Below are 21153 nucleotides of genomic sequence, written 5' to 3' on the forward strand. Positions count from 1 at the left end.
AACTATTTATTACTACTACCGTAAAGAAACATTTATAAAGTAATAAAAGCTATAATGATTACAAAGACACTTTGACAAGCAATTAAAAAAAAGAATAAAACAACTGTGGGGTTCAGTTATAAATGGGCGATCCCTCTATAGAGGGGTGATGTGATGTTGGAGGGTGTGTAGATCAGCCTTGGATGGTGTGGGGGGAGTTCCTGCGATCGCCTGTGTGGTAGATGAGTGTCTGTGTCGCCTGCACATACCGATGCGGGGCTCCCCCTGACTTCCTGTGTTTTGGCTTCTCCTGGCCCCGCCCTCCTCTCCTCCTCTGACAGAGGGACGGATTTGCTGGGCGGCTGATTTCTACACACAGCGAGTGACACTTGTGATCGGATTAGTACGGATTGATCCCCCCCCCCCGGCCGGGGCTGAACATTCCTTCCTCCACACCTCCGGTATGTCCTCCTCCCTGTGCCCCGTCCTCCTCCATCGGGGGGAGGTGTGAGCGGCGATCACCGGGAGGACACTACAAGAAAGTTTGTTGTGGCGGTGGGGCGAAGCATGGGCAGCACCGCCATGGACAGCAAGAAGAAGAAGGAGATCCCGAAGAAGAGCGGCGGCGGCGGCCAGAAGCGGAGGATGCTGAGAGTCCACATCCCTGTGAGTCATTGTTGTCATTGTCCATGTGCTGACATCTCCGATCACTGACAGCTGGCCCCGCCCACCTGTCTGGACACACCCCCCACACACACACCACTGCTGGGTCAGCCTGACACCACTGTGATCTGTGTTGGTGGACAAACACTTTAATTACATTGTGTCACGTGGTCATGTTATGTCATGTTTTCATGTAATGGGTTCAACTTATCAAACTTTTCTGTGTACTGAAAACATGTTTGTAACAATTTGCTCTTCCTGTGGAAACAAATGATAGGCGGATCTGTTTGTTGTTTAGATTTGTTTCCGCTAATCAATGTCTAGCGGACATCTTTGTAGACGTGGTCATCCTTAAAGAATATGCTACCCAAACATTATATATTCCTGATATGTGCCTGCTGTACCATGTACTTGTATGAAAAAGTATCCTGTTCTCTTTGTATCGAATCCCTGATGATCCTGGCAGTCCCTCTGCTTTCTTATTTTGAACTGACCATGCTAGGCATGAGAGCACATCCTTCCCAGAATGGTCAATTTTTTGGCTATGCTGGGAGAACAGCCTACCTGTTCTCCAATGGCCAAGATTTGTGCTGGTAAACACACACACACAGCCATTCACTGGAAAGATCAGTGTCCTGCTGTTTCTTCACCTCCACCTCTCTAACTTCTTATGCAGCTGAGAACAGATGTCATGTGATCACGTGATTTATCATTTTTTAAAAATTTATATACACAAATGTTTTGCCTTTTATTTTTGTTTTAGGCCTCATGCACACTGGATGTTATAAAAATGTTAGTAGATTTAGCTGTAGAACGCTTTGGTAAAGACGCAAGTTTTGCAGCGTTTTTGCATTAGCATTTTTTTAGTGTTTGCATTTTTTAGCTTTTCTTAGCAAAACTATACTCCCACAAAATCTTATGGCTCAAAAACGCTCATAAACACAGAAAAGCTGTGTTTTTCAGGTTTAGAAAATTTTTTACAACTGAAAAACCCTTCAAACCCACTAGATATGGATTTTTTTTTAAGCCAGAAAACGCCCCTGTCAAAAAACGCTGAGAAAAGCCTATGTGTGCATGGACACAGGACACTGGCTGCAGAAAATAACGTCTGAAGCCAAAAACAACAGCTGTAAAAATGTCCAATGTGCATGAGGCCTTAAACTGAATGGATTGTTTTACAAGGTGGAGGTTCACATATACTTTGTTTTTACATATAGCCAGTGAAGTGACTGGCCTCAGGTGATACATAGAGATGTAACAATCCTCCTGCATAAGTTGTATCTGTTTATCTGCAGCCCTCTCTTCTGTACATTCATTTTAAATGCTGAATGATAATGCTTGCTTGAGAGTTTAGAAAAAAGGGGGTAGAGAGCTGAAGTTACAATATGCAGAGCTCAGTGAGGAGAGCTCTGAGAGCTCATTGGAGGGAAGAGACACACCCCTTCACACAGCATACAGGAACAAAGCTGAGGCTGTCAATCAGCTGGAGGTCCCTCCCCTGTCACCATTTTTCTCTTGGTGTCAGGAAAACATATCAGAATTAATTCTTGCTGATAGCAGAGGAAAGAAAAAAGCAGCAGACAAAAGCGAAACTTACTACGTGACCTCATTGTGGCTTGCTTGTGACTTCATTAACAGAAGTCAATACAAGTCGTGATGAAGTCGCCCCAAAGTAGTGCAGGAACCTTTTTCGAAGTCGCTGCAACTTGAGTCGCACCAATTTGAACAGTTGCATTGCAGTTAATGGGTTGGGTCTTGTCATGCGACTTTGAACTCCCGGTAGTGCAAACCGTGCCTAAATGAATTGAGACAAGTACATACTATAGAGGCATATGCTTTGTTCATATTTCATGTCTTGGGGTTTACAACCACTTTAAAATAAAACTCCAGGCAAAACCTTAATAGTCTTAAAAATGTCCCCTCCCCTCTCCTAACACCTATGCTGACTAACCTGTGGATGAAAGCTATGTATACATACTTATCTATTTTCAGGCTTCTCTGGTCAGGTCACATGATCTTTCCTGTGTCAGCCAGTGGCAGCTGCAGGGGAGAGGGGAGAGTGCACTGACAATGGCTGGAATGTCTGGGGGTGGTGACGTCACCGATAGACTCCTATAGCCAATTCAGTGTCTGCTCGCTCCTCTCCCCTGCAGCTGGTGCTGGCTGAGACAGGGGAGCCAGATTACATGACCAGACTGGTGCGGCCTGAAAATAGGTAAGTATATACATGCTTCTTACACAGGTTAGTCAGAATGGGTGTTAGGAGGGGGAGAGGGAGCATTTTTAACCACTTCACTACCCGCCCATAGTCATATGACGTCCACAGATGGGATCTCCCATCCTGGGTGGACGTCATATGACGTCCTGGGATTCCCGGCCGTCTAGGGGGCACGCGCGCGCCGCCGGGAGCGTGCGCGCCGCGTTGCTCGGGACCCGGTGCGTGTGCCCGGCGGCCGCGATGTCCGCCGGGCACCCGCGATTGCCCGTTAACCGGGCCGGCATGTGGATCTGTGTGTGTAAACACACAGATCCACAGCCTGTCAGCTCTGAGGAGAGCGATCTGTGTTCCCAGAACGGAGGAACACTGATTGGTCTCCTCCCCTTGTACCTCCCCTCCCCCTTCAGTTAGAATCATTCCCTAGGAAACATACTTAACCTCTCCCCGCCCCCTAGTGGTTAACCCCTTCACTGCCTGTCACATTTACACAGTAATCAATGCAATTTTATAGCATTGATCGCTGTATAAATGTGAATGGTCCCAAAAATGTGTCAAAAGTGTCCGATGTGTCCGCCATAATGTCGCAGTCATGAAAAAAAATCGCGATCGCCGCTAAAAAAATAAATAAATATATTTTTTTTAAAAATGCCATAAATCTATCCCGTATTTTGTAGACGCTATAACTTTTGCGCAAACCAATCAATATACGCTTATTGCGATTTTTTTTACCAAAAATATGTAGAAGAATACGTATCGGCCGAAACTCAGGAAAAAATTTGTTTTTTTAAAAAAAAATTGGGATATTTATTATAGCAAAAAGTAAAAAATATTGTGTTTTTTTCAAAATTGTCGCTCTTCTTTTGTTTATAGCGCAAAAAATAAAAACCGCAGAGGCGATCAAATACCACCAAAAGAAAGCTCTATTTGTGGTGAAAAAAGGACATAAATTTTTTTTGGGTACAACGTTGCACGACCGCGCAATTGACGTTTAAAATGCGACAGCGCTGAAAATTAAAAATTGGCCTGGGAAGGAAGGGGGTGAAATTGCCCTGTATTGAACCGGTTAAGACTAGTTAGGTTTTGCCTATATTTCTACATTAGATGGATCTTCACCCTCCCTGCTCACTTTCCGACATTCCACTCTCCCCCCCCTCCCCCGTCCTCCCCTCTCACAGTCAGAAAATGTTAAAAACATTTTTCATATTACGTTTTGTTTGGGAAGCACATTTCTGCACTTCCTGGATTCTGACCTAGGTGAGAATTCAGCAGCCTCCAGGGATACTTATGTCATGCATCCCAGGAGGCCTCAGGGTTCTGTAGTGCACATGGGTCATGGTGGGTCATCAGGGGGCCGGGTATATCTTCCTGGTTCTTCTAGGCTGATTTGCGTCATGAGGGGACAAGCTGCAAGAACTTTGAAGGGTCAGCCTGACCCTGATGATGTCAGGGAAGAAGATGGCAGCGCAGGATCGGGTGAGCAGCAATAGAGCAGTGGATCCCTACAGAAGAACGCTGGATTCCCTGAGCATGTGAATAGGTTTTTATTAATAACTCAGGAAAAAGGTAAAGGGGGGACATGGAAGGGAGTGAAGTTCTTAAAGGGGTTGTTATCCTTTGTGTTTTTTCACCTTCCTATCCTATGCACTTGACCCGGTGGGGACGCGCCATCTCTCTGTCCGGGGTTCTCGGCTTTGGATTGGATGGATTGATAGCAGCGCAGCCATTGGCTCCCACTGCTGTCAATCAAATCCAGTGATGCGGGCAGCGGGGGGGGGGACGGGCCGAGTCATACATTCGGCGTATATCCTAGGGGGTTATCTGATGTGGGGAGGAGCCCCTAGAGCCGACGGGGGACCTCAAAAGACGAAGATCGGGGCAAAACAAGCTGTACAGTGGAGGTAAGTATGACATGTTTGTTATTTAAAAATAAAACAAAAAAACAGACCCCTACAATCACTTTAAGTAATTGGATGACATATCGTTTGTGAAAGCACCATGGGGTTGATTTACTAAATCTGGAGAATGCAAAATCTGGTGCAGCTCTGCGCAGAACCTAGCTTCCAGTTTTTTTTTTTTCAAAGCTTAACCCCTAGGCGCCGACAGTACGCAAATATGTGTCCTCTCAGTGGGTGGGCCTTGGCGCCGAGCATCCACATATTTCCATACCAATTAGCCCACATAGCTGTGCCGCTAACGAGCGCCCTGCACGCTTTACTGGCAGCTAACTGAAAGTTTCAGATCGCTTCTTGATCATGTGACCGCTATGAAAGCCAATCACAGTGGTCACATGATCAAAAAAACCCTGTCCCGCCTCCCGGCATCTGAAATCTCTTAAAGGGTCGGGAAGTGTCGGCACAAAGGGATTAATTGAACAAGCTGAAGTTAGAAGCTGATTGGCTACCATGCAGAGCTGCTCCAGATTTTGCATTCCACAGTTTTAGTAAATCAACCCCCATGTATTATAAACCACTGCCATTTTTTTGTCATGAAGTACTTTTTTCAACTTTTTGAAATCCATTTTCGAATCTCAGTGGTGCTGATGTTCTCAAGCTGCATCCCATCTGCATTCACTCATCCCAGCATCAGCTGCATTGATTGCTCTGGACCAGCTTCCTGACACTGGTGGACCATGCTTGTGTCACCACCTGTAGTCTTCACTAGGGGTACATGTAATAGGGTGACAACACTGGAACCCCACCGGGGGGGACAGATGTCACCGCATAACAGCAAGTGCCTGATGGAGGACCTTTATGGCACAATCAGCAGGTATTATTTATTTTAACAATAGCTAAAAATTTTAAAAGACTAAAACTCATTCTGAAAAGACATTAGCATGTTAAAGCTTATATGAGGCTTTCGGTGATTGGATTTAGATCTACTAGGACATTCCCTAACTAAATGTCATTTAGTTTGCTAATTACTGTGGGGGGATTTACTAAAACTGGAGAACTCAGAATCTGGTGCAGTTATGCATGGTAGCCAATCAGCTTCTAAAATTCAGTTTGTTCAATTAAGCTTTAAAGTAATTGTAAGAGCCGGTTCACACGGGGGCGACTTGTCAGGCGACCTAGCCGCCTGACAAGTCGCCTCCCGTTCTGTACAATGGAACCGTTCTAATCGGAGCGACCCAAGTCGCTCCGACTTAGAAGAAAGGTTCCTGTACTACTTTGGGGGCGACTTGCATAGACTTCTATACAGAAGTCGTCTTGCAAGTCGCCCCGGCAGTCGTGTGCAGGTCGCCTCGGTGAGGCGACCTGCAAGTTGTGCCGCGTCTAGTGTTAACCTGGCACTTAGGGTTTCTTTTTTTTTTTTTTAAACAAACATATCATACCTCCACTGTGGAGCTCGTTTTGCACAGAGTGGCCCCGAACCTTGTCTTCTGGGGTCCCCCGGCGGCTCTCGCGGCTCCTCCCCACATCAGATAACCCCCTAGGAGAAGCGCTTCCCAGAGGGGGTTACCTTGCGGGCGCTTTCCCGAGTCCAGCATTCGGCATTCATAGTCGTCAAATGTATGACTCTGCCCCGCCTCTCGGCGCCTTTAACATGTTAATGTCTTTTGAAAATGTATTTTAGCCTTTTAACATTTTTAGCTATCATAAAAAAAAGTACCTGCTGATCCTGCCATAAAGGTCCATATTTAGGCACTTCCTGTTATAGGGTGACATCCGTCTCCCAGATGTGTTCCAGTGTTGTCACCCTGTCTGCACCAGAACCGGAGACTGGGACAAAGTGTTGTCACCCCATAACAGGAAGTTGTCCTTCTATTGATCCTTTATAACAGGATCAACAGGTATTTTTCTAATGAAAGCTGCAAGTTTAAAATACTGAAAACAACGTTTGAAATGACGTTAACATGTTAAAGCTTATGAGCTTTTAGTGATTTGGGGTTACATCTATTTCAAAATATTGAGAAAAAGAACAGAGCCTGCCATTTGTGATCTCCTTATCAGAGTGCTAGTTTCCTGGCTGTCCTTAACTTCAATACTTTGGAAGGAATACAGATTAGGAAAGTCAGAATAAAGTTGACACTTAATGACTGGCATACTTGCTCTTACAGAGTCAGAGACCTTTGTGGTAAATTATCATTATTAGATTATATCTATACCAACAAATGAAGAATCATCATTTTTAATCTCAAAAATTAGAAATCTCCAACAAATGAAGAATCATCATTTTTAATCTCTTTAACAAATAAACAATAGTGCCTCTAGCATTCAAAGAATACTTCCTCCTGCCGGATAACAACATGATTTTACTTGCAGTGACTTCCCTGCAGCGTTATCACCCTGTGCGGCTGAATTATAATGCATGCTAAGGAGGAGAGTTATCAGTATTGTCACCACTGATAACCCTTCTTATCAGTGCCAATCAGTGCATGTAGTTTAATGGGTGTCACACGGTGTCACTTCCTCTATGCCCTCCTGGATTCCACATCCAGCAGAATGAAGACCTCCATTGCCATTTGATGATGTCTTAGGGGCAAAATACAGGAATTCTTCACTTGTAGGAAATTGAAAAGACAAATGACAGGATGATATATATGGGTAGAGTTAAAAGTAACACGTTTGGACAGAGATGGGCTTGAAAGAAAAGGAAACCTGTATAAGGAATTACAGAGGCTGCCGCTGCTGACCTCTCCTTCAATGCTACTTGCTTTGCTACCATACTGAGCCAATAGGGTTGATTTACTAAAGTAGTAGAGATTGGTCACTTTCTAAAGTGAATGCTCACTGAGCTTAGTAAATAAGATGAGACTTCAATCAATCAATTTTACTTTCTTGATCATAATTGGGTAATCAAACACTCAGTAAACAGTCACATTGCTATGTAAATGGTCTCTGCTTTAGTAAATTGACCTTTTTCATTTAAAATAAATGTTTGGTAAACATGTTCACTTCACCAATTTCTATATATCTACATTACACAAATATGACATACTTATATACAGTTTGCTAATAGAAAAGGAGTTAATATATTTCTTTATTAGGTACATTCTAGTGATTTAAAGCCTCGCTCCAGGCAGGAAAGAGATCCCCTTGCAGTGGACATTCTATGCTTTAGGGCAGTGATCTCCAAACTGGCCGGATGTGGCCCTTTGCTTGCCTTTATCTGGCCCTTGAGGCACCATTCCTCCCACTGACACCAATGATGGGGCACTATTCCTCCCACTGACACCAATGATGGGGCACTATTCCTCCCACTGACACCAATGATGGGGCACTATTCCTCCCACTGACACCAATGATGGGGCACTATTCCTCCCATTGACACCAATGATGGGGCACTGTTCCTCCCACTGACACCAATGATGGGGCACTATTCCTCCCACTGACACCAATGATGGGGCACTATTCCTCCCACTGACACCAATGATGGGGCACTATTCCTCCCACTGACACCAATGATGGGGCAATGATCCTCCTACAGACAAATGATGGGGCACCAATGATGGGGCAATTATCCTCCTATAGACAAATAATGGGGCACCATTCCTCTCACTGACACCAATGATGGGGAACTATTCCTCCCACTGACACCAATGATAGGGAACCATTCCTCCCACTGACACCAATAATATGGCACTATTCTTTTTACAGACACCAATGATGGGGCACAATTCCTTCTACAGACACCAATGATGGGGCACCATTCCTCCTACAGGCACCAATGATGGGGCACTATTCCTCCCACTGACACCAATGATAGGGCACCATTCCTCCTACAGACACCAATGGGGGGCCCCATTCCTCTCATTGACACTAATGATGGGGCACCATTCCTCCTACAGACACCAATGATGGGGCACCATTCCTCCTACAGACACCAATGGGGGGCACCATTCCTCTCATTGACACTAATGATGGGGCACCATTCCTCCTACAGACACCAATGATGGGGCACCATTCCTCCTACAAGCACCAATGATAGGGCACCATTCCTCCCACTGACACCAATAATAGGGCACTATTCCTCCATTAACTACCAACAATAGAGCACCATTTCTCCCACTGATACCAACAATTGAGCACTATTCCTCCCACTAAAACCAATGATGAGGTAATTTTTACTTCCAATGATACCAAGGTGTTTTCTAATCCAATCCTGCTGGCCACAGTCCAACCCCCTAAAGGCTAAAGGACAGGTAACTGGCCCTTTGTTTAGAAAGTTTGGAGACCCCTACATTAGGGGAAAAAAAACCTTCCAGTTGTTGTTCCTTTCCCCCCTTCAATAAATACTTACCTAAGTCCTGTATCAATCCAGTGCCCGGCTGTAGAACTTCTCTCCTCCCTCCCTGTTCTCACAAGTTTGGCTGAGAACAGCTCCAGCCACTATCAGTCAAATCCAGTGAGAAGGGAGTGGGGGCGGGGCGGATTCGTGTTGCTTGTGTCTATGGACACACGCAGCTTGGCTTGGGAGCACACCGTACGTGTGCCCCCATAGGAAGCAGCTTCCTTTGGTGACGCACAGAGAAGAGGCGGAGTAGACAGCGCTGTCAGGGGACCCAAGAAGAGGAGGTTTGGAGCTGCTCTGTGCAATACCTTTGCACAGAGCAGGTACAGTAAGTATAACATCCTTTTTTATTTTAGTTAAAAAAAAAGTTGGTTTTACAACAGCTTTACTATCACTTTAAGTCTAGGGGTAGAGAATTAAGGTGTATTATCCTATTCCTTGGTCAGACAGGCTCTCTCCATCTGTGTGCGCATTCCCTGAAGGCAGGGGTCTCAAACTGGCGGCCCTCCAGCTGTTGCAGAACTACAAGTCCCATGAGGCATTGCAAGGCTGACAGTTACAAGCATGACTCCCCCAGGCAGAGGCATGATGGGACAGTTTGAGATGCCCTGGATAGCAGTTGCACACGCTGTCACCAATTACAATGCAGGACCAATTGTAGGTAAGAGCTGCAAAGGCACACCCACAAGCTGGCTGCAGCGGAGGATCGAAGAGGAGAAGTGCCAGAACCTTCGATCACACCCAATTCCTTTACCCTTCGGCCTAATGAGTTTTTAACTCTTGCAGTGCAGGGGGTCTGCAGATTTTACTACATTCCCAGAGTTCAGCTTTAATATTTGAAAGAAAGATTTACTATCATTGTACAGTTCTCAGCGTAGAATAATCTAGAGTTTTGTACCCTTTGCATAAAAATACATGACCTTTCAGACTTACTGTTGTTTGGCCTCCTATATTCTAGCACACTATTGATTTAAGCATAAGTTGGGTTAGTAAAGTTCATCATCAAACAGGAAATATCTTCTATCAGACAACCTGTGTCTCCACATTTTACTGCAGACAGCCGCCTCCAACAGTCAAAGCTAAGGAGGAAATATTGCTGTTTATTGGTCTGACTTTATAAATCCTAATAGTAGTACATACAGTATTTGTAGACTGTTACTAATAATATAGTACAACAGCACAGATCATAAAAGAATGGCTGCATTCCGGCCTTTCATCCCTGAACATGTACAGCCATAATCATGAATACCACTTGGTACAGTATTTCACCTTGTCCAGCTGCAGCATATTTGAACCATCCATAGACTTTGACAGGCAGCGGGGCTGGGCGCTGTACCTGTGCCTCCTCAGCGTAATAAATTGCTGTTATTGCATGCACAGGAGCTAGACACCCCATGTACCAAGTGGCCTATCTATTAGACCATTAGTCTCCAAACTTTCCAAGCAACGGCCCAGTTTACTGTCCTTCAGACTTTGTGGGGGGCCAGACTGTGCCCAGTGGGAGTAGAAAATGCCCCGTCATCAGGGTCCCATCATCGGTTGTAATCGGATAAATACTGCCCCTTTTTTTATCAATCAGTAGATTAGTACCCCATTGATGGTGTCAAATAGGGGGGATGGTGTCCCATCATTGGTGTCAGTTGGTGTAATATTGCCCCAAGGGCCAGATAAAGGTAATCAAAGGGCCACATCTGGCCCCCGAGCTGCAGTTTGGAGACCACTGTATTAGACCATTGTCACACTGGTGATCCTAAAATAGGCAAGCAAAGCACTAACTTGTATATGTCGCTTGCTCGAAGGCAGAATGAGCAAGGTGTCGGTTCCTCACCGACAAAGAATCTACAAAATATAAGTTAATGGTAAGAGAACAACACAAGGTGCATCCAGCCAATGAGGGGGCGACATGTACAAGTAGGTGAGTATTTATATTTCACCCTATGTACCATATAGGGACCCAGCTGCTGGCAAGTTCTCACCAGCATCAGGGTGGCTAGTGTGACATCGGCCTTATTATTTATGTAGCACCATCATATTTCATAGCATTTGGGAGACATCTACAGTGCCTTGAAAAAGTATTCATACCCCTTGAAATTTTTCACATTTTGTCATGTTACAAGCAAAAACATAAATTAATTTTATTGGGCTTTTATGTGATAGATCAACACAAGTCTTGCCACAGATTCTCAATTGCATTTAGGTCTGGACTTTGACTGGGCCATAATAACACATGAATATGCTTTGATCTAAACCATTCCATTGTAGCTCTGGCTGTATGTTTAGGGCCGTTGTCCTGCTGGGAGGTGAACCTCTGCCCCAGTCTCAAGTCTTTTGCAGACTCTTAACAGTTTTTTTTTCTAAGATTGCCCTTTATTTGGCTTCATCCATCTTTCCATTAATACATTTTCAAGGCACTGTATACTTCTAATGTAGATGCCAATTCTAGGGCCCTGTTCACATCTCAGCGTAGCAGAATTGTGTGATTCTGCGGCGTGCTAAAAGCGCACCGAAACGTGCAATGGGCGTTTGAGTGCCATTTATTGTTAATGGCAACCCAAACGCACTAATGAAATGCCCCAAAAACACGGCAGTCCCCGAGTTACAAACATTCGACTTGAATAAAACTTGTTTTTTTTTTTTCTTTTTTAAAACAGAAGAGTTTTTATTTATCAGACATCTTATATTGAGAATAAATAGGTACACATTCCATCAATCTATAGTACAAAAGTCACATTTATGTAAGCTTACAAGGTTTTATGAGCAAACACAGCATTTGGTCTAGGATTCCAAGGCACTCATTATCCCATCTTTATAAAAGGGTCATGTACATATAGTAAAAAAGAGCATTTCTTTTTTTGGGAAAACAAAGGAGAAAAGAGAAGGGGGGGGGGGGGCATCGGGTTTAAGGAAGGGGGGGGATAGACAAGGATCAGGGGTGGGAAGGAAGGGAGGCAAATAACAGTAGTATCACATTTCATTGAGATTAGCACATAACTAGGCTCACATACTCCATCCCCAGAAACCTTAAGTAGGACTTCATCTTCATCCACTCCCCCCCAGATCTTATCAAATTTCTTGGGACACTTACGGCTCATGTACGTCAGTTTATATAGGGGCAGTACCCCATCTATCATCGACCGCCAATCCGAAACCATTTGCATAGAATTGTTTTCCTGGCATAAAAGGCTGAGTAAAAAACAAACAGCTGTTTGTGTTTATTATGCGTGATGGTGTCACAGATTCCCAGAAGGAGAATTCTGGGGTCAGTGTCTACCCGTAGGCCCCCAATTTCATGAATCTCGTTCACCACTTCCTCCCAGAAACCTCGTATCACAGGGCAGGCCCAGACTACATGCATGAAGGTCCCCACCTCAGTCAGACACTTGGGGCATCGATCTGACTGTGTCGGATAGATTGCCAGCCTTTGAGGGGTATAATAAGCTTTATGTAAAAACTTGAGCTGGATATATCTGTCTCTGGCAGAAATCATTAGCGGTATATATTGTTGGATCCCCTCATCCCAGTCCTCCGACTCCAAATTTGGAATGTCTTCCTGCCAGCATTGGAAGAGCTGCGTGTTCTGATTTTTGTCACAAGAGGAAATCCTAAGATAGAGGGACGAAAGGATTCGATCTGCATGTCGGGTTGTTAAATACGACTTGTTAATGGCAACCCAAATGCGCTAAAGAAATACCCCAAAAACACACCAAAATACGCTATTCAAAAACACACAAGTCGGCTCCACATAAGGATACAGGAGCTCCTTTGGAGTGTTTTTAGAGCGGAGGGCCGCTCATTGAAATCAATAATGTCTCTACAAAAACACACTACAAAAACGCACAAAAAAAGCGTGAAAAACATGACACTCCCATGTCACTCAGATTTGAATGGAGCTTAACTGGATGACGTTCATTTGGCTAAAATACTGTTTAACACGCAATTTCTATTTTTTTCTTTTAAAACATACTGCTTTTACTATTTATCCCCCACTTTGGCCAGCTCCAGCGCTGTCCTCCTTTTCCTCTGGTACCCTGGGCTATGGGCAGTCCTTCTGCATGATCACTTATAATGCAGGTCTATTCACTCTGTATTGTATGTGGAGGAGGTAGGCGTGCGACTGTGGCTGGGAGCACCTTAGGGAAGAGGCTTCAAGGGGCCAGTCGTACTGCTTGAGGGATCCTGCTGCAACAAGAAATAAGGTAAGTATTACAGGCAGTCCTCGAGTTACAAACATCCAACTTACATACGACTTGTACTTCAGAACTGTGGCAGCGTGACATCACGCTGGTCCTGGAAACTGCTGGACAGCCATCTTGCTGCTCACCGCATACTGCCACCTACTGTCCGGCGGACCTACCAGCAATCCCACATTACTACAGGGCCAGTTAACCCTTCCCTATGCTATCCAAAACGTAAAAATATTTTTTTGGCTGGAGTTACACTTAAAGAAAAAAGTACCTGTTCAAACTTATATACAAATTCACCTTAAGAACAAACCTACAGAACCTTTCTTGTTCGTAACCCAGGGACTGCCCATACAGTGGCGGCTAGTGCTGAAATTTTTTTTAGGGGGGCGCAAACTGAAAAATTCTGAAAAACAAACCCATCAATTGCAGCCTCACTGTGCCATCAATTGCAGCCACTGTGCCCCATAAAATGCAGCCACTGTGCCCATCATGCAGCCACTGTGCCCTTCAAATGCAGCCACTGTGGCCTTCATATGCAGCCACTGTACCCATAAAATGCAGCCACTGTGCCCATAAAATGCAGCCACTGTGCCCATAAAATGCAGCCTCTGTGCTCATAATATACAGCCTCTGTGCCCATCATATTGCAGCCTGTGCCCATCATATGCAGCCTCTGTGGCCATCATATGCAGCCTGTGCCCATCATATGCAGCCTCTGTGCCCATCATATGCAGCTTCTGTGTCCATCATATGCAAACACTGTTATCCCCCGCTCGCCGTCTGACCGGCACTTAACCCATCCTGGTGGTGGGTCAGGCAGCGGGTGAAGGCGACGAGCTGTGGGACACGCAGCGGGTCAGGCGACGGCTCCTGCACCCTCCATGCTTCTCTGTCCTCCCATGCGTCTCTTTATCCGTGCCATTAGGCATCCAATTGGAGTGCCTGTGCCTTCAGTCAATCAGGTGGCGGGTATTAGACTCGCGACTCCTGATTGGCTGAGAGGCGGTTCAGTGTTAGAAAAGCAAATATTCATTTGTTTTTCTAACACACCTGGGTGGACTGTGAGCGCAATGCTATGCACTCTAAGTCCACCTTTTTTTAAGCCTATTAGAGCCTATAGCTCTAATCAGGTGCTTCAAAAAAAACCCCCCGCCCCTGTAATTCAGGCGCCCGGCATCCGAAAAGTGGCCGGACGCCTGAATAGGGGGTGGCTACAGCAGCCATGGATAGATTCATGCCATGTATGAATCTATCCATTTTACATAGAGGGGGGGGGTGGCGTGACAGAGAGGACGGAGCCTGTGCGCCCTTAATGGACGCACCGCCACTTCCCATACACCTTCTTCCTCTACCCCTAGGTAAAAAAGAGCGTTTAACTCGGGGGGGGGGCATAGGTTTTGCCCAGAGTTATGTCTGTCTATCTATGTAAAATAAAACCAAAGAATTTCCAAGCTCAACTTACCAACCAGCCTGCGACCAACCAAATTAACCTGCCTAACAGTATGCGTTAAAAACAGGGGTTTAGTTGCACACATTTTCAAATACATGCATAAGCTGCAGGCCACGGCAAGGTACCCTGTATCCTGCAGACCCTAACTCTAACTTTGAAGAGTCTCCACAGTGGGAGCACATGTATTCTAACTCTATTTATGTATCTACTGTACCTATCCATCCATCTACTGTACCTATCCATCCATCTACTGTACCTATCCATCCATCTACTGTACCTATCTATCCATCCATAGTATCCACCTACTGTATCTATCCATCTATCCATCTACTGTACTTATCTATCCATCCACAGTATCTATCCATCCATCTTCTGTATCTATCTATCCATCCATCTTCTGTATCTATCTATACATCCATCTTCTGTATCGATCTATACATCCATCTTCTGTATCTATCTATACATCCATCTTCTGTATCTATCTATACATCCATCTTCTGTATCTATCTATACATCCATCTTCTGTATCTATCTATACATCCATCTTCTGTATCTGTCTATCTATCCATCCTTTATATCTATCTATCCATCCATCTTCTGTATCTATCTATACATCCATCTTCTGTATCTATCTATACATCCATCTTCTGTATCTATCTATACATCCATCTTCTGTATCTATCTATACATCCATCTTCTGTATCTATCTATACATCCATCTTCTGTATCTATCTATACATCCATCTTCTGTATCTATCTATATATCCATCTGCAGAAGCTATCTATCTATCTATCTATCTATCTATCTATCTATCTATCTATCTATCTATCTATCTATCTATCTATCTATCTATCTATCTATCTATCTATCTATCTCTTATGACCTCATTGAGGAATAGTATACACTCTGTATATTACAATAATTTATTATTGAAAACTTGAAGGAATCATCCAGTTTATATAACATAAGTGGCACTTTCAGGAAACTCTAATGTAACTACTAACTGAGGCAGCTGCAACTCCAGCAAACTGTTTTGGTTTACAAGTAGTTTCACTTTAATCTTCTGGATACATTTCCTCTTTAACTTCTGAAAGGCCATTATGCGGAACTGCTGTGACCGGCCAAATTTACATGACACATCCACTTCTTGTTGTGGAAACTAAAGAGAAAAATTCTCTTTTGATTTGTAGAACAAGTTATAACAACATTATATTTGTAACAGAAGGGTTATACTGTTATAATATATGTATTACAGGCGCTGGAGGTACAAATAATACTGTCTTGTTTGCTTAAGGCCCTGTACACGCAGGGCTGCAGGTAGTTGCTAATCCATTTTTAATGTAACCACTTCAGCCTCAGAAGAATTTACCCCCTTCCTGACGAGAGCACTTTTTGCGATTCGGCACTGCGTCGCTTTAACTGACAATTGCGCGGTCGTGTGAAGTGGCTCCCAAACAAAATTGACGTCCTTTTTTCCCCACAAATAGAGCTTTCTTTTGGTGGAATTTGATCACCTCTGCAGTTTTTATTTTTTGCGCCAAAACAAAAAATAGCGACAATTTTGAAAAAACGCATTGTTTTTTACTTTTTGCTATAATAAATATCCCCAAAAGATATATACAAAAAAAAAAAAAAAATTGTTCCTCGGTTTAGGCCGATACGTATTCTTCTACATATTTTATGGCATTTTTATTGATAATTTTTTTTTTTTTTTACTAGTAATGGCGGCGATCATCGATTTTTATCGTGACTGCGACATTATGGCAGACACATCAGACAATTTTGACACATTTTTGGGACCATTGGCATTAATACAGCGATCAATGCTAAAAAATTGCATTGATTACTGTAAAAATGTCACTAGGTGGCACTGTAGGGGTTAAGTGTGTCCTAGGGAGTGATTCTAACTGTGGGGGGAGGGGCTGTGTGTGACATGTCACTGATCTCCGCTCCCTATTACAGGGATCGTTGATCAGTGACAGTGTCATTAGGCAGAACGGGGAGATGCCTGTTTACATTAGCATCTCCCCGTTCTTCCTAACCGTGAGACGATCGCGGGTATCTCCGCGGACTACCCGCTATCACGGTCACGGAGCTCCCGGCGGGCACGCACGCCCGCGGGCCGCCTCTTAAAGGGCAATGTACAGGTACGTTAATCTGCCTGTATGTGCCCTTCTGCCACAGTATATCTGCGTGAGGCGGTCGGGAAGCGGTTAAAGTAGAACTAAAAGAAAACTTTTTTTTTTCATTTTGGATATGGTAAAGGTATAACCCCTGTCAGTTTTTTTCCATCTGTGTCCTATTAGAGAGATTTTCCTTCACTTCCTGTCCAATAGCTAAAACAGGAAGTGAGAGGAAATCCCTGGTTGTCACCAGGGTCACCAGAACTAGTGCCCCTATTGGAAGGTATCCCCACTATGCCTCTTCTGGAGACAACTTAAAATTACACAAAGTAAAATACACAGGACAAATAGAGAGGGTGAATCTCACTATGAGGGCACAAACAGCAAACAGTTCTTAGTTCTAAAGTTATACTTTAAACTATTTATGAATGGCATATACAGTAAAATGCATCAGTATGAACAAGTCGTTAGTGGTAATATTGCAAAGGGAAAATACGCTTATTGCCCTTAAAAAGCCAGTCAGATTAAATATTTTTTAAACCTAACCAAAAAAGCTGTTGAAATCGAATTGGTTGCCATATATTGTAAATTGTAGATTGAGGCTGGGTTTACACTTATGCAAATTGGATGCGGGTTTCTTTGCTTCCAATTCGCATGACAGGAGACTGTGACCGGCTCACAATGGAGACGGTTCACACATCTCCGGGGCGGCCGCGGAGCGCACAGCAGAAGGGTCGTGTGCGTCTTTGGGGCCATTTCATGTCCGAATTCAGGCAAAAATTCTGACCTAATTCGGACCCGAAACGGTGAACAGGGACGCACTGGACCCCTGCTGAGAGCCGCTCCGCACATAGTGTGAACCCAGCCTCAAACCGCTGTGACTTTATTTTTTTGCTGTTTACATCCTGTTTAGAAGTATTTCATTCACTTCCTGTCCCAGAGACACATCAGGAAATCTCTGCAAAATGAGGGGAGTTCACTTTTAGACAATTGTCACAGAAACAGGTGTTCACTTTGAAAGGTTTACTTTGACCCTTTGTTCTGGTGACAAATCTAAAATTTCCCATCACTTTCCTCCTCAGTGATAATGGTCACCAGGACAACTAAAAAGGATGAATGTTCCCAGGGGAAGCACACACAGCAATGAAATACTGACAGACATTCTAACCTTCTCTACTCTAGCTAGTCAAAGCTTCTGTCACTAAATAAAATGGTATAAATAAAATAGCTTACAGTCCTCTTTACACCTTGCTTTTGCTTTACTTTGCTTCAGCTATGTTTCAAAAATTATACCCCATGTAGCTTTAGTGGTGCTTCAAAGCATCTTCAAAGCCTCCATAGAAGTCTATCGCAAAGCTTGCTTGAAGCCCCATACCGAAGCCTCACCAAAGCCTCATCGAAGCCCCACCAAAGCTCCCCCAAAGCTCCACCACAGCCCCACCAAAGACCCATCGAAGCTCCATCAAAGCCCCATTGAAGCCCCACCGAAGCCTCATTGAATACCCACCAAAGCTCCACCAAAGCCCCACCAAAGCCCCATCAAAACCCCCCTGAAGCCTCATCGAAGCCCCACCAAAGCTCCACCAAAGCGCCACCAAAGCCCCACCGAAGCCTCATCGAAGCCCCACCAAAGCTCCACCAAAGCCCCACCAAAGCCCCATCGAAGCCCCACTGAAGCCTTATCAAAGTCCTATCGAAGCACCAAGCAAAAGCAAGGTGTAAAAAGGACTGTAAGCTAACCACTTTATTTAGTGACAGGAGCTTTGACAGGTGTTCAGAGAGCTTTAACAAAGCATGTCCGAAGCCATGTTTTGAAGCAAGCGTAAACTAGCCCTTAGAGTGTTGGGACCAAAATAGAACTTTATGGTCACATCCATTAATGCTATACACCGATCAGCCATAACATTATGGCCAAAAATCTAATATTGAGTAGGTTTCCCTTTTGCCACCAAAACAGCTCTGACCCATCGATGCATGGACTCCCCTAGGTTAAGCTGTGGTATCTGGCACCAAGCTTCAGTAGCACATCCTTTAACCACATCCTGCATGAGCTATAGCCAAAAGACGGCTACAGTGCGGGCTTATTTTGCCAAGAGGGCACCCATGGAGGTCCTCCCGTGATCACACTGCCCGCATGTGCCCTGCAGCACACACTCTGTGATCGATGCGTCCTTTGAACACAGCTGATCATAGATCAGGGTAAAGGGCCAATCACAGCGGCCCGTTACCATGTGATCAGGTGTGTTCAGTGACAGCTTATCACAATGCAGACACAAGCCGGTTATCGACATTCCTTTCCTCACGCTGTCAGAGAGGAGAAGAGGAGCAGAGAGTTGATAACCGGCTTGTGTGAAAGGGACCTCCACACTGATAACCAGGGCACTGATTATCGTTGTAGTCCCAACTGTGCTCACCAGTGCTGCCAATCAGTGCCCACCAGTGCGGCCAATTCGTGCTCATCAGTTCTGCCAATCAGTGCCCATCAGTTCCTCCTCATCAGTAATGCCCATCAGTGCCACCTATCAATGTCCATCAGTGCAACCTTTCAGTGCCCATCAGTGCCGTGTCACCAGTGCCCTTCAGAGCAGCCTATCAGTGCCCATCAGTGCAGCCACATCAGCACACATCAGTGAAGGAGAAAAATTACCTGTCTGAAAAATTTATAACAAACTATGAAAATAGTTTCTTTTTTTTTTTCTTTAAATATTCACTCTTTTTTAGTTTGTTTAGCAAAAAATAAAAAAAAAGCCAGTGGTCATTAACCACTTGGCGTCCTCACTATAGCCAAATGACGGCCACAGCGCGGACCTGAATTACCGGGAGGCCGTCATATGATGTCCTCCCCTTTGCATGCTCCGATCCCAACCCCTTACCACGTGATCAGCTGTCAGCCATTGACAGCTGATCACGTGATGTAAACAAAAGCTTGGTAATCTTTTTTTTTTTTTTCTCACGCTGACAGCATGAGGAGAAAAAAAAAGCTGATCACCGGCTTATGTGCAAGGGACATTGTTTCCGAAGAGGAAGCAGGCACATCTGCCTCATCTGTGACCACAATTACCACCTGGCAATGCCACCTGCCAGTGCCCACAATACCCACCAGTGCCACCTATCAATGCCCATGAGTGCCACCTATCAATGCCCACAAATGCCTCCTATCAATGCCCACAAGTGGTGCCAATCTGTGCCCCATCAGTGCCACCTAACAGTGCTGCCTATCAGTGTAACCTACCAGTGCCGATCAGTGCCCATCACTGCCACCCATCAGTGCCCATCACTGCCACCTATCAGTGCCCATCACTGCCAGCTATCAGTGCCACCTATTAGTGCCACTTCTCTGTGCCCACCAGTGCCACCTATCAATGCCCTTCAGTGCCACCTCTCAGTGCCACCTCTCAGTGTCACCTCTCAGTGCCCACCAGTGCCACCTATCAGTGCCCATCAGTGCCACCTATCAGTGCCCACCAGTTCCGCCTTATCGGTGCCCTTCAATGCAGCCCAACAATGCCCATCAGTGCAGCCCATCGGTGCCCATCAGTGCCCATCAGTGCAGCCTCATCAGCGTACATCAATGAAGGAGAAAAATTACCTGTTTGCAAAATTTCATACCAAAATGTAAAAAAATATCATTTATTTTTTTTTAAATTCTGTCTTTTTAAATTTTTTTAACAAAAATAAAAACCGCAGAGGTGATCAAATACCACCAAAAGAAAGCGCTATTTGTGGGAAAAAAATGATAAAAATGTAATTTGGGTACAGTGTTGCATTGAATTGTCATTCAAAGTACATCAGTGCTGAAAGCTGAAAATTGGTCTGGGCAGGAGTGTTGTTTAAGTGCCCAGTAAGCAAGTGTTTAAATACCACCAAAAGAAAGCTCTATTTGTGTGAAAATAAATGATAAAAATTTCATATGGGTACAGTGTTGCATGACGGCACAATTTTTATTGAAAGTCTGACAGCGCTGAAAACTGAAAATTGCCCTGGGCAGGAAGGAGGTAAATGTGCCCAGTAGGCAAGTGGTTAAGAGCCCATTCACACAGGGACGACTTGTCAGGCGACCTAGTCGCCTGACAAGTCGCCTCCTGTTCTGTACAATGGAACCGTTCTAATCGGAGCGACGCAAGTCGCTCCGACTTAGAAAAAGGTTCCTGTACGACTTTGGGGGCGACTTGCATAGACTTCTATACAGAAGTCGTTTTGCAAGTCGCCGCGGAAGTCGTTTGCAGGTCGCCTCGCTGAGGCGACCTGCAAGTCGTGTTGCCCCTGTGTGAATGGGGTCTAAGTCCTGTAGGTTGCAAGGTGGG

General features: G+C 44.7%; 1 protein-coding gene across 2 annotated transcripts in view; it reads left to right on the forward strand.

The window, feature by feature from the left end:
• The first annotated feature begins 283 nt into the window (after window positions 1-283).
• The window catches only part of PRKAG2 (protein kinase AMP-activated non-catalytic subunit gamma 2), a 538740-nt gene continuing 517870 nt past the window's right edge, over window positions 284-21153 (forward strand). The window contains exon 1 of one of the 2 annotated variants that reach the window (XM_073629982.1): window positions 284-645. In XM_073629982.1, coding sequence (XP_073486083.1) covers window positions 547-645 — 99 coding nt within the window. In that variant the 5' untranslated portion in view covers window positions 284-546. The remainder of the gene's footprint in view (window positions 646-21153) is intronic. The other variant, XM_073629984.1, reaches the window with a different exon arrangement.

This window comes from Aquarana catesbeiana, linkage group LG05 (assembly GCF_042186555.1).
Source record: "Aquarana catesbeiana isolate 2022-GZ linkage group LG05, ASM4218655v1, whole genome shotgun sequence".
Classification (NCBI taxonomy): domain Eukaryota; kingdom Metazoa; phylum Chordata; class Amphibia; order Anura; family Ranidae; genus Aquarana; species Aquarana catesbeiana.